General features: G+C 41.1%; 1 protein-coding gene across 2 annotated transcripts; it reads left to right on the forward strand.

The window, feature by feature from the left end:
* Positions 1–158: 158 nt before the first annotated feature.
* Positions 159–10,774, forward strand: LOC131131363 (amyloid-beta A4 precursor protein-binding family A member 2-like). 2 transcript variants are annotated; one of them, XM_058076020.1, is made up of 12 exons: positions 159–288; positions 2,550–3,678; positions 4,387–4,491; positions 5,848–5,887; positions 5,983–6,128; positions 7,193–7,279; positions 7,350–7,538; positions 7,728–7,907; positions 7,984–8,196; positions 8,797–8,916; positions 8,981–9,121; positions 10,095–10,774. In XM_058076020.1, exons 2-12 carry the CDS (start codon positions 2,581–2,583, stop codon positions 10,164–10,166), a joined length of 2,391 nt encoding a protein of 796 aa, XP_057932003.1. In that variant the 5' UTR covers positions 159–288; positions 2,550–2,580; the 3' UTR covers positions 10,167–10,774. The 2 variants fall into 2 exon arrangements, with proteins under 2 accessions (XP_057932003.1, XP_057932004.1); XM_058076021.1 differs by having other exon boundaries at positions 5,851–5,887.
* The last annotated feature ends 399 nt before the right edge of the window (positions 10,775–11,173 follow it).

Below are 11,173 nucleotides of genomic sequence, written 5' to 3' on the forward strand. Positions count from 1 at the left end.
ATTAGTCACCTGTTTGAGTATGATATATACTGAAATATCAAATGATATTTTGTTTCGTTGTAACGTTATATTACATGTGACTATTTATGTACTTAATTGTCTTTATTAAAAGCATAGCGAACTAGGAGAACCAGAGCTGTGGTCACGTGACGCTGCCGCCATTCTCTTACACAGGTTCCTGGGCTGCTGTGCGGCTTTCATTAAAAAAAAAAACATTCGGGAGAAGAAACTGATCAGAAGCACACGCATCTACTAAAGAAGGGAGGCCAGACGACAGTACCAATGTCGGTAAGTGTAATGAAGAATATTGCATGTTTACAATTGGATATATCGTATTTGGATGTAGGCCCGTGCTGGTTTGATGAAAGACAAAGCTGGACGTGCTCATCTGGTAGCACATCAGTGGGGTGTCAGCATGGTGCAGCCTTTAAATCAAGGTCGATGTGCGTGGTTTTTGCACTGCTAGAAATAAAGACCCGATTGCCAGGGTAAACGCAAGGGAGTCTGCTTAATGCAATCCGCATTATAATGTTTATATTTAAATGTATGTCAGATTATGCGGCAAATATAACAAGCAACAATGCAGCTGCGGCAAAAGTTCGTCGTAAACCTGCGTTTGAAATAGCTCAAGAAGACGTCAAGGGCAGGGCAGACTTAGATGGAGTCTTTTGTTTTTAAATTGGCAGTTCAGCACCATGGAGAGATCAAGGGACACATGGGAGGGTCTCACCCCCAATACCATTATCTCGATGAATGAATGATCAATAGGTACATTTGTTCATTCTAAATCATTTACTGGACACTGTGATCATGTGATAAAGCCAATATTATCAAGATGAGTACCCTCCTAATTAACACATTACAGTATTCCTCTCAGGGTAGGATGATCAATTTAGTATTAAAGTACAGCAGTGATGTTCAACTGGTTTGGCTGTGGGACCCACCATCACACCTCAGTGACAAGCGGCGACACAAATTGCAGACATTTTTCAACTCAAACTTTGCAAATGTCCTATATCTAAAGGGACTATTTGTGGCTTTGTAGCAGCCACTAACTTTTGAACATGAACAGTTTTAATTTGGCACAATTACAGATTGCTTCCTTGCTGCTTTTGCCATAGTAATTTGACTGATAGCCAATGATGATTCACTTGCACAGTTTTTAATAAGATCCACTGAAGAGCTGCATCCAAATGTCAGATTTTCAAAAGGTTATACAGTAATGCACTGTTTCATGAAGAGCTAATATGGTATAACTGTCGTGTATAGCTGAATACGGCATGTTATTAATAACACTAACACTAACACATGGAAAATGACATCAAAACCTAAGTAAAACTAAAATCATGCAAATACAAATAGACGGTGTAAACATTGAAAGGGTGAAGGAAAATACATTTCTGGAGATCGCAATAGATGAAAATATGAGCTGGAAACCTCATATTACAAATATTCAACATAAGGTGGCCAGAAATATTTCAATATTGAACAAAACAAAATTTGTTCTCAATCAGAAATCACTCCACACTCTTTATTGCTCTCTGGTTCTACCATATCTTACTTATTGTGTGGAAATATGGGCTAATAACTATAAAAGCAATCTTCATTCGCTAAATGTACTGCAAAAAAGGTCAGTAAGGATAATTCATAATGCCGTCTACAGAGAACATACTAACTCCTTATTTCTAAAATCACAAATACTTCAACTTGCTGATATAGTTGTAATCTTCAAACAGGTAAAATAATGCATAAGGCTAAAAATAACCAATTATCTAAAAATGTAATCCAATACTCTCTACAAGAGAGGAGAAATATGATCTCAGGGAAGAAGTACATTTGAAACACTTATATGCTAGGACTACGTTAAAAAGCCATAGCATTTCAGTATGTGGAATCAAACTATGGAATGGATTGAGTCAGACCCTCAAACAATGCACAACGATGAGCCAATTCAAGAAACAATACAAGCAGTTGATGTTTGCTAAATACAAGGATGAAGAGTCTTGAACCAGTCATGATGTGCTATATATATCACTATATTGACACTTACTATGGTACCCATTATGTCATTGGACGGTCATATCACCTCGTAGTCTTTGGTACGTGATAAAAAAAAAAAAAAAACTTAAACTATATTAGGAAAGCAGGAAGTGAACAAATGTAACAGTTACTGATTGTAAAAGTACCAGATGGAGGGGTAGGATTTAATAAGCTTTGCTTCTTCCTACTCCTTTTGGACATGTGGAACTGTGAACTGATTATGTGATGCATTCAATTGTAATCTGATGCATGTTCAAATGAAATAAAACCATTACTATTACAAAATGATGTACGATTTTCACACAATGTCAATCAAAACTGAGCTTTATTATCACAATAGTTTTCATATTGGGTTTCATTCAATTGGCTTGTGTGTGTTAGTAAAACACATTTAAAACTGGGATAGGTGCACATGAGTAGACTATTTTTTCATGTTAACAAGTGGAATTATACAAGCAGATTAATGCAAAAGTCCCAGACCCATGATTGTTCATTTTTCCTTTTCACAGGGTTGAAAGCATTTGGCTCACTGAGCCAGTAATGGCTCATGGCAATAAACCAGCAGCACCCATTTCCAACCTCGCAGCATCCAATCCTCAGCTATGTGCTGGTCCAGGACCTACTAAACCCAGTCAAGAAACTCACATAGATTTGGTGAAGGAGGTGTCCGCACAATCGTTCTGTACCATAAAGGATGATAACAACGACCAGTTGACTGCTGCCAATCGCTCCTTTTTCCGTGGTGAAGACATGGAGGATACATGCTCTGAGTACGACAACGTGGGCTCTGATGTAGAGCAGGACTATGACGAGGTGTTGCATTTAAACAGGGGGGGCGTCACGGACACGAGGTACTACAAACAGTACTGCCCTGAAGATGTAGCGTACCTAAAACATGCAGGAGGAAAAATCGTCGATGAAAGCGGCAGTGCCACGCCTCATCAAAGCACAGAGAGATGCGATGGATCACAATCAGAAACTAAACCTCATAAATCGGGCCGCCCGCTTCCATCACGTTGTACCGCTATTAGAAGGGAAGCAGCGGAGGGAGAAGAAGTGGGAAAGGGCCTGGAGAATAGATTCTTCTTTTGTGATGGAGATGAGATTGAAGAAGTGCTGGATGGGGCCAGATTCATAGAAGATTTAGAGGACGACAGTTTAGACAACAACATCCCAAGACAGCTTGGCCATAATCAGGATGATGATAGAATTAGAAAAGGGTTTGACGAAAGGGAAAGAGAAAATGACAGAGGAGTTACAAGAAACAAGGAGGACAGGCAGGGGAAAGGACGAGGGAGGAGGACCGCCGGACAGGATGTCGGAATCAAAGGTTGCACGACCGTTAAAAATGATAATCGAGTAAAAACATCATGTAAGGAAAACAAAAAAGCTCCCATGCGGACAAAAGCGAAATCTAACTCCAGTAAGCAACATCCACCTCCTCGTCATTCCCATGGCGAGACGCCTATTAACAGCCCCAAGACAGAGACCCCTCCTGTTACAAGACCCAGTGTCTCCACTAATAACCAGGACAGCGAGCCGAGGGTCATCAAACCGTCTCTGCCTCTTCGTCATGCACCGGAGCAAGAGACCAGGCCTCTTGAAGAGAGCCAGACCCAGCCACAGACGCTCCAGCAGGTTTGTATTGTTTGATTCCCATCTTCAACCACTGTGATTTGAAGACATTCATTCATTCATTTTCTACCGCTTTTTCCTCACGAGGGTCGCTGGAGCCTATCCCAGCTGTCATTGGGCGAGAGGCGGGGTACACCCTGGACTGGTCGCCAGCCAATCACAGGGCACATATAGACAAACAACCATTCACACTCACATTCATACCTATGGACAATTTGGAGTCACCAATTAACTAATTTAATGTGGGAGGAAACCGGAGTACCCAGAGAAAACCCACGCATACACGGGGAGAACATGCAAACTCCGCACAGAGATGGCCGAGGGTGGAATTGAACCCTGGTCTCCTAGCTGTGAGGTCTGCGCGCTAACCACTCGACCGCCGTGCCGCCCTGCTAGGTTAATTGGCGACTCCAAATTGTCCATAGGTATGAATGTGAGTGTGAATGGTTGTTTGTCTATATGTGCCCTGTGATTGGCTGGCGACCAGTCAGTCAAGACAATCACATTGAATTTGTTACCTTGAACAAGACTATGAAGACTATAATATTAATGAGACTAATAAAAACAGTGTGAATGTAAGCACATGTTCCTGAACATGGTGTGCATGAAAAAAATATCCACTGTCGTAAAATGGTTGCAGATATATGGGTGTTACACTTGCTTTTGTGACATTGTACCACACTAACATAGTTTGGTGTTTGTGTACAACAGGACGAGAAGCCAAGCACAGCCGTGATGCAAGTGGAAGTACCAGAGCAGCCAAGGCGGCCAATGAGTCCAAATGTCCTTCCAGATGAGGAGAGTGGCTCCCCCAAGGTGAAGAACTGTTTATTGTATATGTCCCATAGTAAGGTACCACATTTAATGATGCAGTATATACCCATAATTAGATACACAGATACAGGAACTTATTTTCACCATTTCAATCACTATGGCATCAGTTCTTTCTGTATATAATGTAATATTATTATTAATGTTCATTCATTCATTCATTCATTCATTCATTCATTCATTTTCAACCACTTTTTCCTCACGAGGGTCGCGGGGGGTGCTGGAGCCTACCCAGCTGTCTTTAGGCGAGAGGCGCGGTACACCCTGGACTGATCGCCAGCCAATCACAGGGCACATATAGACAAACAACCATTCACACTCACATTCATACCTATGGACAATTTGGAATCGCTAATTAATCTAGCATGTTTTTGGAATGTGGGAGTACCCGGAGAAAACATCTTGAACCCTGGTCTCCTAGCCGTGAGGTCTGCGTGCTAACCACTCGACCTCCGTGCAGCCCCCTATTATTAATGTTATCTAATGTTATTTATGTTTCATATATTATTATTAATTAAAGAAATGACACTGTAATCATCACACAGCAATGTCACGCACTGCAGGTTGATAACCCATACACAGGGGCAACTACTACTAGATGATAATAAATCACAACTTTGTTAAATCTAGACTCATAACTTTAGCAATGTTTTACAAAACAAGTGCCGCAAAGCATGCTGGGGACACATAAGCATCTAATGAATTTGTATCCCCTGTTCTTTGTGGTGATTATATCAAATCTAATGATGTTTGCACAGTACTGTAGTAAATTGGACACATCCAACTATTCAGGTTTTTAGCTCTAATATGAATTGTAACAACAAAAAAATTACATTAATATATGATGCCTTCAGATCCTGTTGTAAAAGCTGTCTCTATCTTTTGGAAAATTAGGGAAAAGATTTTGGTTGTATGTATAAAAATACAACCAACCAACCAATGATAAAGTCACATTTTAGGGGGCATGCCCATTCACAGTGCCCACTCTGCCATGCAGGGATTGGAACACCAGTATAAATCACAATTAAACACTCAAAATAATATTTATACACACAAAGCAATGAACTTCACGCTCTGTCTCCTTTCTGCTCTGTTCTCCCTGCACCATGAGGCGTTCAGGCACACTCGTAATTGTGAGTGTCAGGTGCTAATTGTTCATTTTTATTCATGTACAACCTCGGGTTGTGCATACACCACTTTGAGAACCTAGGATATATGACTTTACAGGAAATATTAGGGTGGTGAATGGTTGAATATCCCTGGTGTCAATGATGTAATACTGTGTGTATGACTGGCATCAACAAGTTGCTTCGGAATCTAACAATAACATCTCCTTTCAAGAAGACACAAGAATCAGCTTCCTTCCCCAGTTTTGAAGACGGTAAGTCTTTCAGAATAATCACTCCCAATTTCCCCAAGTCAAACTTTAGACTTGTTAAAGTCTTACAGTATAACCTTATCTCCTGTATCACCAAGTCCCAGGTCCATGTGAGCCAGAAGATCTTATCGATGGGATCATCTTTGCTGCAAACTACCTTGGTTGCACTCAGGTGCTGTCTGATAAGAATCCATCAAAGACTGTCCGCATGTCACAAGCCCATGAAGCCGTTAGCCGTATTAAGGTAAGTGACATCTTTGGGGGGATAGCAAAGCTTTCATTTCGAGCTGTGGCTCTAGTACTTGACAACAGGGGTGCCCCATGAAATTCAAATCCCCCAACCCATCAATGGGGCGTCCCCTGGGAAGTTAGTGTCACCACATCTTTATTTTTGTTTACTTTTACCCATAAGGCGCCCCTGCTAGAAGGCACTCTAAAAAAACATGTTTATTCATTCATTCATTTTCTACCGCTTATCCTCACAAGGACTGCGGGGGTGCTGGAGCCTATCCCAGCTGTCTTTCGGCGAGAGGCGGGGTACACCCTGGACTGGTTGCCAGCCAATCACAGAGCACATATAGACAAACAACCATTCACACTCACATTCATACCTATGGACAATTTGGAGTCACCAATTAACCTAGCATGTTTTTGGAATGTGGGAGTACCCGGAGTACCCAGAGAAAACTCACGCATGCACGGGGAGAACATGCAAACTCCACACAGAGATGGCTGAAGGTGGAATTGAACTCGGGTCTCCTAGCTGTGTGGCCTGCACGCGAACCACTCGGCCCGCCATGCAGCCTAAAAAAAATAAATACATGTATTATTTGATCCGTACACATGATGGCTTTTTATGATGGCTTTATTGTTACTCAGACAGACAGAATGTAAAAAGTTATTATTATAACTTTTTATTATTTATTATAATTTATTATTTACTATATTAAGTATTATTATTTTATGTGCATATTATGTTTCTAATTAAAGTATTTGTTTTTAATTTTTTTAGTTTTAATTTTTTTTTATTTAATTTTTAAATTTTTTTATGTTTTTTTGTTTTCAAATACTATAAGAAAATTGTTTTTCATACTGATGCTGGATCATATTTTTTTAAAACTAAAAATATACTTTTCTCTGGTTAGGGTATACTTAGCTGAACAAATTATTGTACCTGGGGTTGCGGAGTACAATTAGAGTACAATAATTTCACAGAAAAGCTGCGTTTTTGTGTCTTTACCACATGATGGCGGTGTTTTATTTGTCTCTCACAAACTTGACTCTCATTTTTTTTATTCACGTAAAAAGAGCCAGGATGAAGAATCCCAAATTATGACAGAAGTGGATCTGTTTATCTCCACTAAAGCCGTCAAAGTACTCAATGCCGACACACAGGTGAGATTGACAGTATCCGTGTCATGTTTAGGTAAAAATGCTTAAACATTCATTCTTTATGTCCATTCAGGAGACAATGATGGACAGCACCTTGCGTACCATTTCCTATATCGCCGACATAGGTAGCATTGTGGTTTTGATGGCACGCAGACGCTTGTCTCAAGCGTCATCACCGGAGGATTTCTCGGAATCTCCGGACTCAAGCGTTGAAGGGAGTAGTCAATGTGGGATGATCTGCTACGTCTTTGAGTCAGAAGATGTAAGTCTGGCACTCAATGGAGACACCTCTAAGTTCCTTCTGAAACCTTCGGGATGGACTCAAACACCTTGGGTTGAGCCTTGTGCCTTGAGTTCTTTCATTTTGACTTCCTGTCCCTATAGTTTTTTTTCAGTTTTAGTTACTGTGATATCCTTTTTGCTGAGTCGTTGTTTTTGCTCCTTCTCACAGGCCCAGCTCATCGCACAGTCCATCGGTCAGGCGTTCAGCGTGGCCTACAGAGAGTTCCTGCGAGCCAACGGCATCAATCCCACAGACTTAAGCCAGAAACAATACAGCGACATCATCAACTCCCAGGAAATGTACCACGACGACCTCGTCCATTTCTCAAACTCGGACAACTGTAAAGAGGTGTGCTGAAGGAGACGCTCGTGAAGAGTCACACCTCAATGTGCTGAAGTATGTAAATACATCTTGTGTGTCGTAGCTGTGCGTGGAGAAGCAGAAAGGAGAGAACCTGGGGGTGGTGATTGTTGAGTCCGGGTGGGGCTCCATTCTGCCCACTGTCATCCTTGCCGGGATGATGAACAGCGGTCCGGCGGCTCGCTCTGGAAAACTCAGCGTCGGTGATCAGATTATGTCCATCAACAACACCAGCCTAGTCGGGCTGCCTCTGGCCACCTGTCAGGGTATCATCAAGGTACAATACTCCTATGTATGTTGAGTGTAGTGGTTCACACAGCTGACCTTCTATTATGGTACAACCTTGGTTAGCGTCATTCATGCATTCTAGAAAGTCTGACTCAAACTGAAACCATTCATTCATTCATTTTCTACCGCTTTTTCCTCACGAGGGTCGTGGGGGGTGCTGGAGCCTATTCCAGCTGTATTTGGGCGAGAGGCGGGGTACACACTGGACTGGTCGCCAGCCAATCACAGGGCACATATAGACAAACAACCATTCACACTCACATTCATACCTATGGACAATTTGGAGTCGCCAATTAACCTAGCATGTTTTTGGAATGTGGGAGGAAACCGGAGTACCCGGAGAAAACCCACGCATGCACGGGGAGAACATGCAAACTCCACACAGAGATGGCCGAGGGTGGAATTGAACCCTGGTTCCCAGCTGCTTCAAGACACTAGTCCACACAACTTACCATCAATTAATTGACTGATCAATTAATCAATAAATTAATCAATTAATTGACTGATTTTAATGACTTTACCAGTTACTGTAAGAATTTTCAGCCAAATTTAAACCTAATACCCCTATGCCATGTTCACTGTCTTCCAGGGACTGAAGAATCAGCTAAAAGTGAAGCTAAGTATCGTGAGCTGCCCTCCTGTCACCACCGTCCTCATCAAACGGCCTGATCTTAAATTCCAGCTTGGTTTCAGTGTTCAAAATGGCATCGTGAGTGTCAAATGAATTTAATATTCAATGTATTTTTACTGAGTTGGAGCGCTTTCAATTTTAGATCTGCAGCCTGATGCGAGGGGGCATTGCTGAGAGAGGCGGCGTTCGCGTTGGACATAGAATCATCGAGATAAACGGTCAAAGTGTGGTTGCCATGGCGCATGAGAAGATCGTACAAACATTGTCCGTGTCTGTGGGCGAGGTAAGAAATTGTCATCAGTTTCAATGTCCAAGAACTGTGTCCCCTCCCTGTTTTCTGCCTTTACACTAAGATAAGATATAAGATTGTAGAATTAAGCTGTAGTGTTTAGCCAATCCATTTTCTATGCCGCTTATCCTCAAAAGGGTATACTGGAGCCTATCCCAGGTGTCTTCGGGGAGAGGCAGGGTAAACCCTGGACTGGTTGCCAGCCAATCACAGGGAAGATATAGACAAACAACCATTCACAATCACATTCATACCTATGGACAATTTGGAGTCGCCAATTAACCTAGCATGTTTTTGGAATGTGGGAGGAAACCGGAATACCCGAAGAAAACCCATGCGTGCACGGCGAGAACATGCAAACTCCACATAGCTGTGTGGCCTGCACGCTAACCACTCGGCCTGCCATGCAGCCTAAAAAAAATATATATATATATGGGGAAAATGTATTATTTGATCAGTACACATTTTTTATGATGGCTTTATTGTAACTCAGACAGACAGAATGTAAAAAGTTATTATTATAGCCAATCACAGGGCACATATAGACAAACAACCATTCACACTCACATTCATACCTATGGACAATTTGGAGTCGCCAATTAACCTAGCATGTTTTTGGAATGTGGGAGGAAACCGGAGTACCCGGAGAAAACCCACGCATGCACGGGGAGAACATGCAAACTCCACACAAAGAATCGAACCCAGGTCTTCCCCATCTCCTGACTGTGTGTGGTCTACATGCTAACCACTCGACCACCGTGCAGCCTTTATTTGAAATATGTCGTTGACCCGAGTGAGAACAAGCGGCATAGAAAATGAAGGATGTATGACTTGTTGTCATTTTTGTGCATCTTCTCATGTTCTCTTGTTATAAATCTCTAAAATACTTTCTGTTGACTTAATGAATACCTGTATTAAAGTGATGCAAACATACAAATGAATATATTATTGTCTAAATGCGTCCCAGATCAAGATGAAGACGATGCCTGCTGTGATGTTCAGACTGCTCACCGGACAGGAAACGCCTTCCTACATATGATAAGACGCTGCACTGATTAATGATGAGGAAATTTTTATTTTTCTATCATTTGAATATTATTTTGTTGCAATGCTGTAAAGAACATCCGGTTCTCATTTTTCAGGTTTAATGTTGAATTACATTACTCATAATGGCCTTACAATGTGAATACTGGGTCTGTAGTGCTATACGTGGGTTTGGAAGAGAACTAGCTTTATGGTCACTTTTATTTTCTTATGAAGAGATAAATAAGTGCATTTATATTTTAGTTAGTCATTTTTATAGTGTCTATGTACTTCTACTGTAAATACTATGGATTACTCAAGGACTGGATTGGAAAGGCCATATTACTCTTATAGTATATGCATGTTATCACAAAGTGTTATTGACTGAGGATCCATCATATTCTATTACAGTATTTAAAAGAAGTTATGTGTCACACTGTATAAAATCACTAAACATGTGTGTATGGTGGAGATGCTGATGGCCAAAGACACCACTACATTTTAAAATGCAGTACAAAAGATCATAACCTTTACCAGAGAGTACAAGAATGTATCAATATGTACATGAAGGAACGAATGTATTAGTGTAACACAAATAATACAATCTCACTGCTTACAACTTGGTGTTTGCTTTCATTTTATTCACAATATGCCACCTCATAAAAGTAATCACAAGTGTTTAGCATAGTATAAGGGGTACACGGCACATAAAAGGTTGGGAAAAACTGGCTTTGTTTAAATGCAGTCAAATAACCCTATCATCACCGGAATATGTAAACATCAATTACCCTTTCAAAAAACGCTCGTATTGCGTTTTTAATTACCCCTGGGTTACTCCTTTTCTTACCTGAATAGCCTAGCATGGTATCGCCATCGAAAGGTATATTGATTTGTGATCTGCGCATGTTCCATTCCAAATGAATCTTGTGTCTTTTGTAGCGGTGGGCAAACCCGTTCATTTCAGTGAACCGGATCATTCCGGTTCATTCAGTAAAAAGATCCGTTCATTTCGTTCAATTGGTC

Source organism: Doryrhamphus excisus, chromosome 6, assembly GCF_030265055.1.
Source record: "Doryrhamphus excisus isolate RoL2022-K1 chromosome 6, RoL_Dexc_1.0, whole genome shotgun sequence".
Taxonomy (NCBI): Eukaryota; Metazoa; Chordata; class Actinopteri; order Syngnathiformes; family Syngnathidae; genus Doryrhamphus; species Doryrhamphus excisus.

What these genes read in the sequence shown, in the direction of transcription:
- LOC131131363 (XM_058076020.1), top strand. Translation starts at nt 2,581, where the DNA reads ATGGCTCATGGCAATAAACCAGCAGCACCCATTTCCAACCTCGCAGCA. An exon ending in AGGAGAGTGGCTCCCCCAAG is followed by an intron (nt 4,492 to 5,847) that starts GTGAAGAACTGT and finishes TCTCCTTTCAAG; the next exon opens with AAGACACAAGAATCAGCTTC. An exon ending in CCTGTCAGGGTATCATCAAG is followed by an intron (nt 8,197 to 8,796) that starts GTACAATACTCC and finishes ACTGTCTTCCAG; the next exon opens with GGACTGAAGAATCAGCTAAA.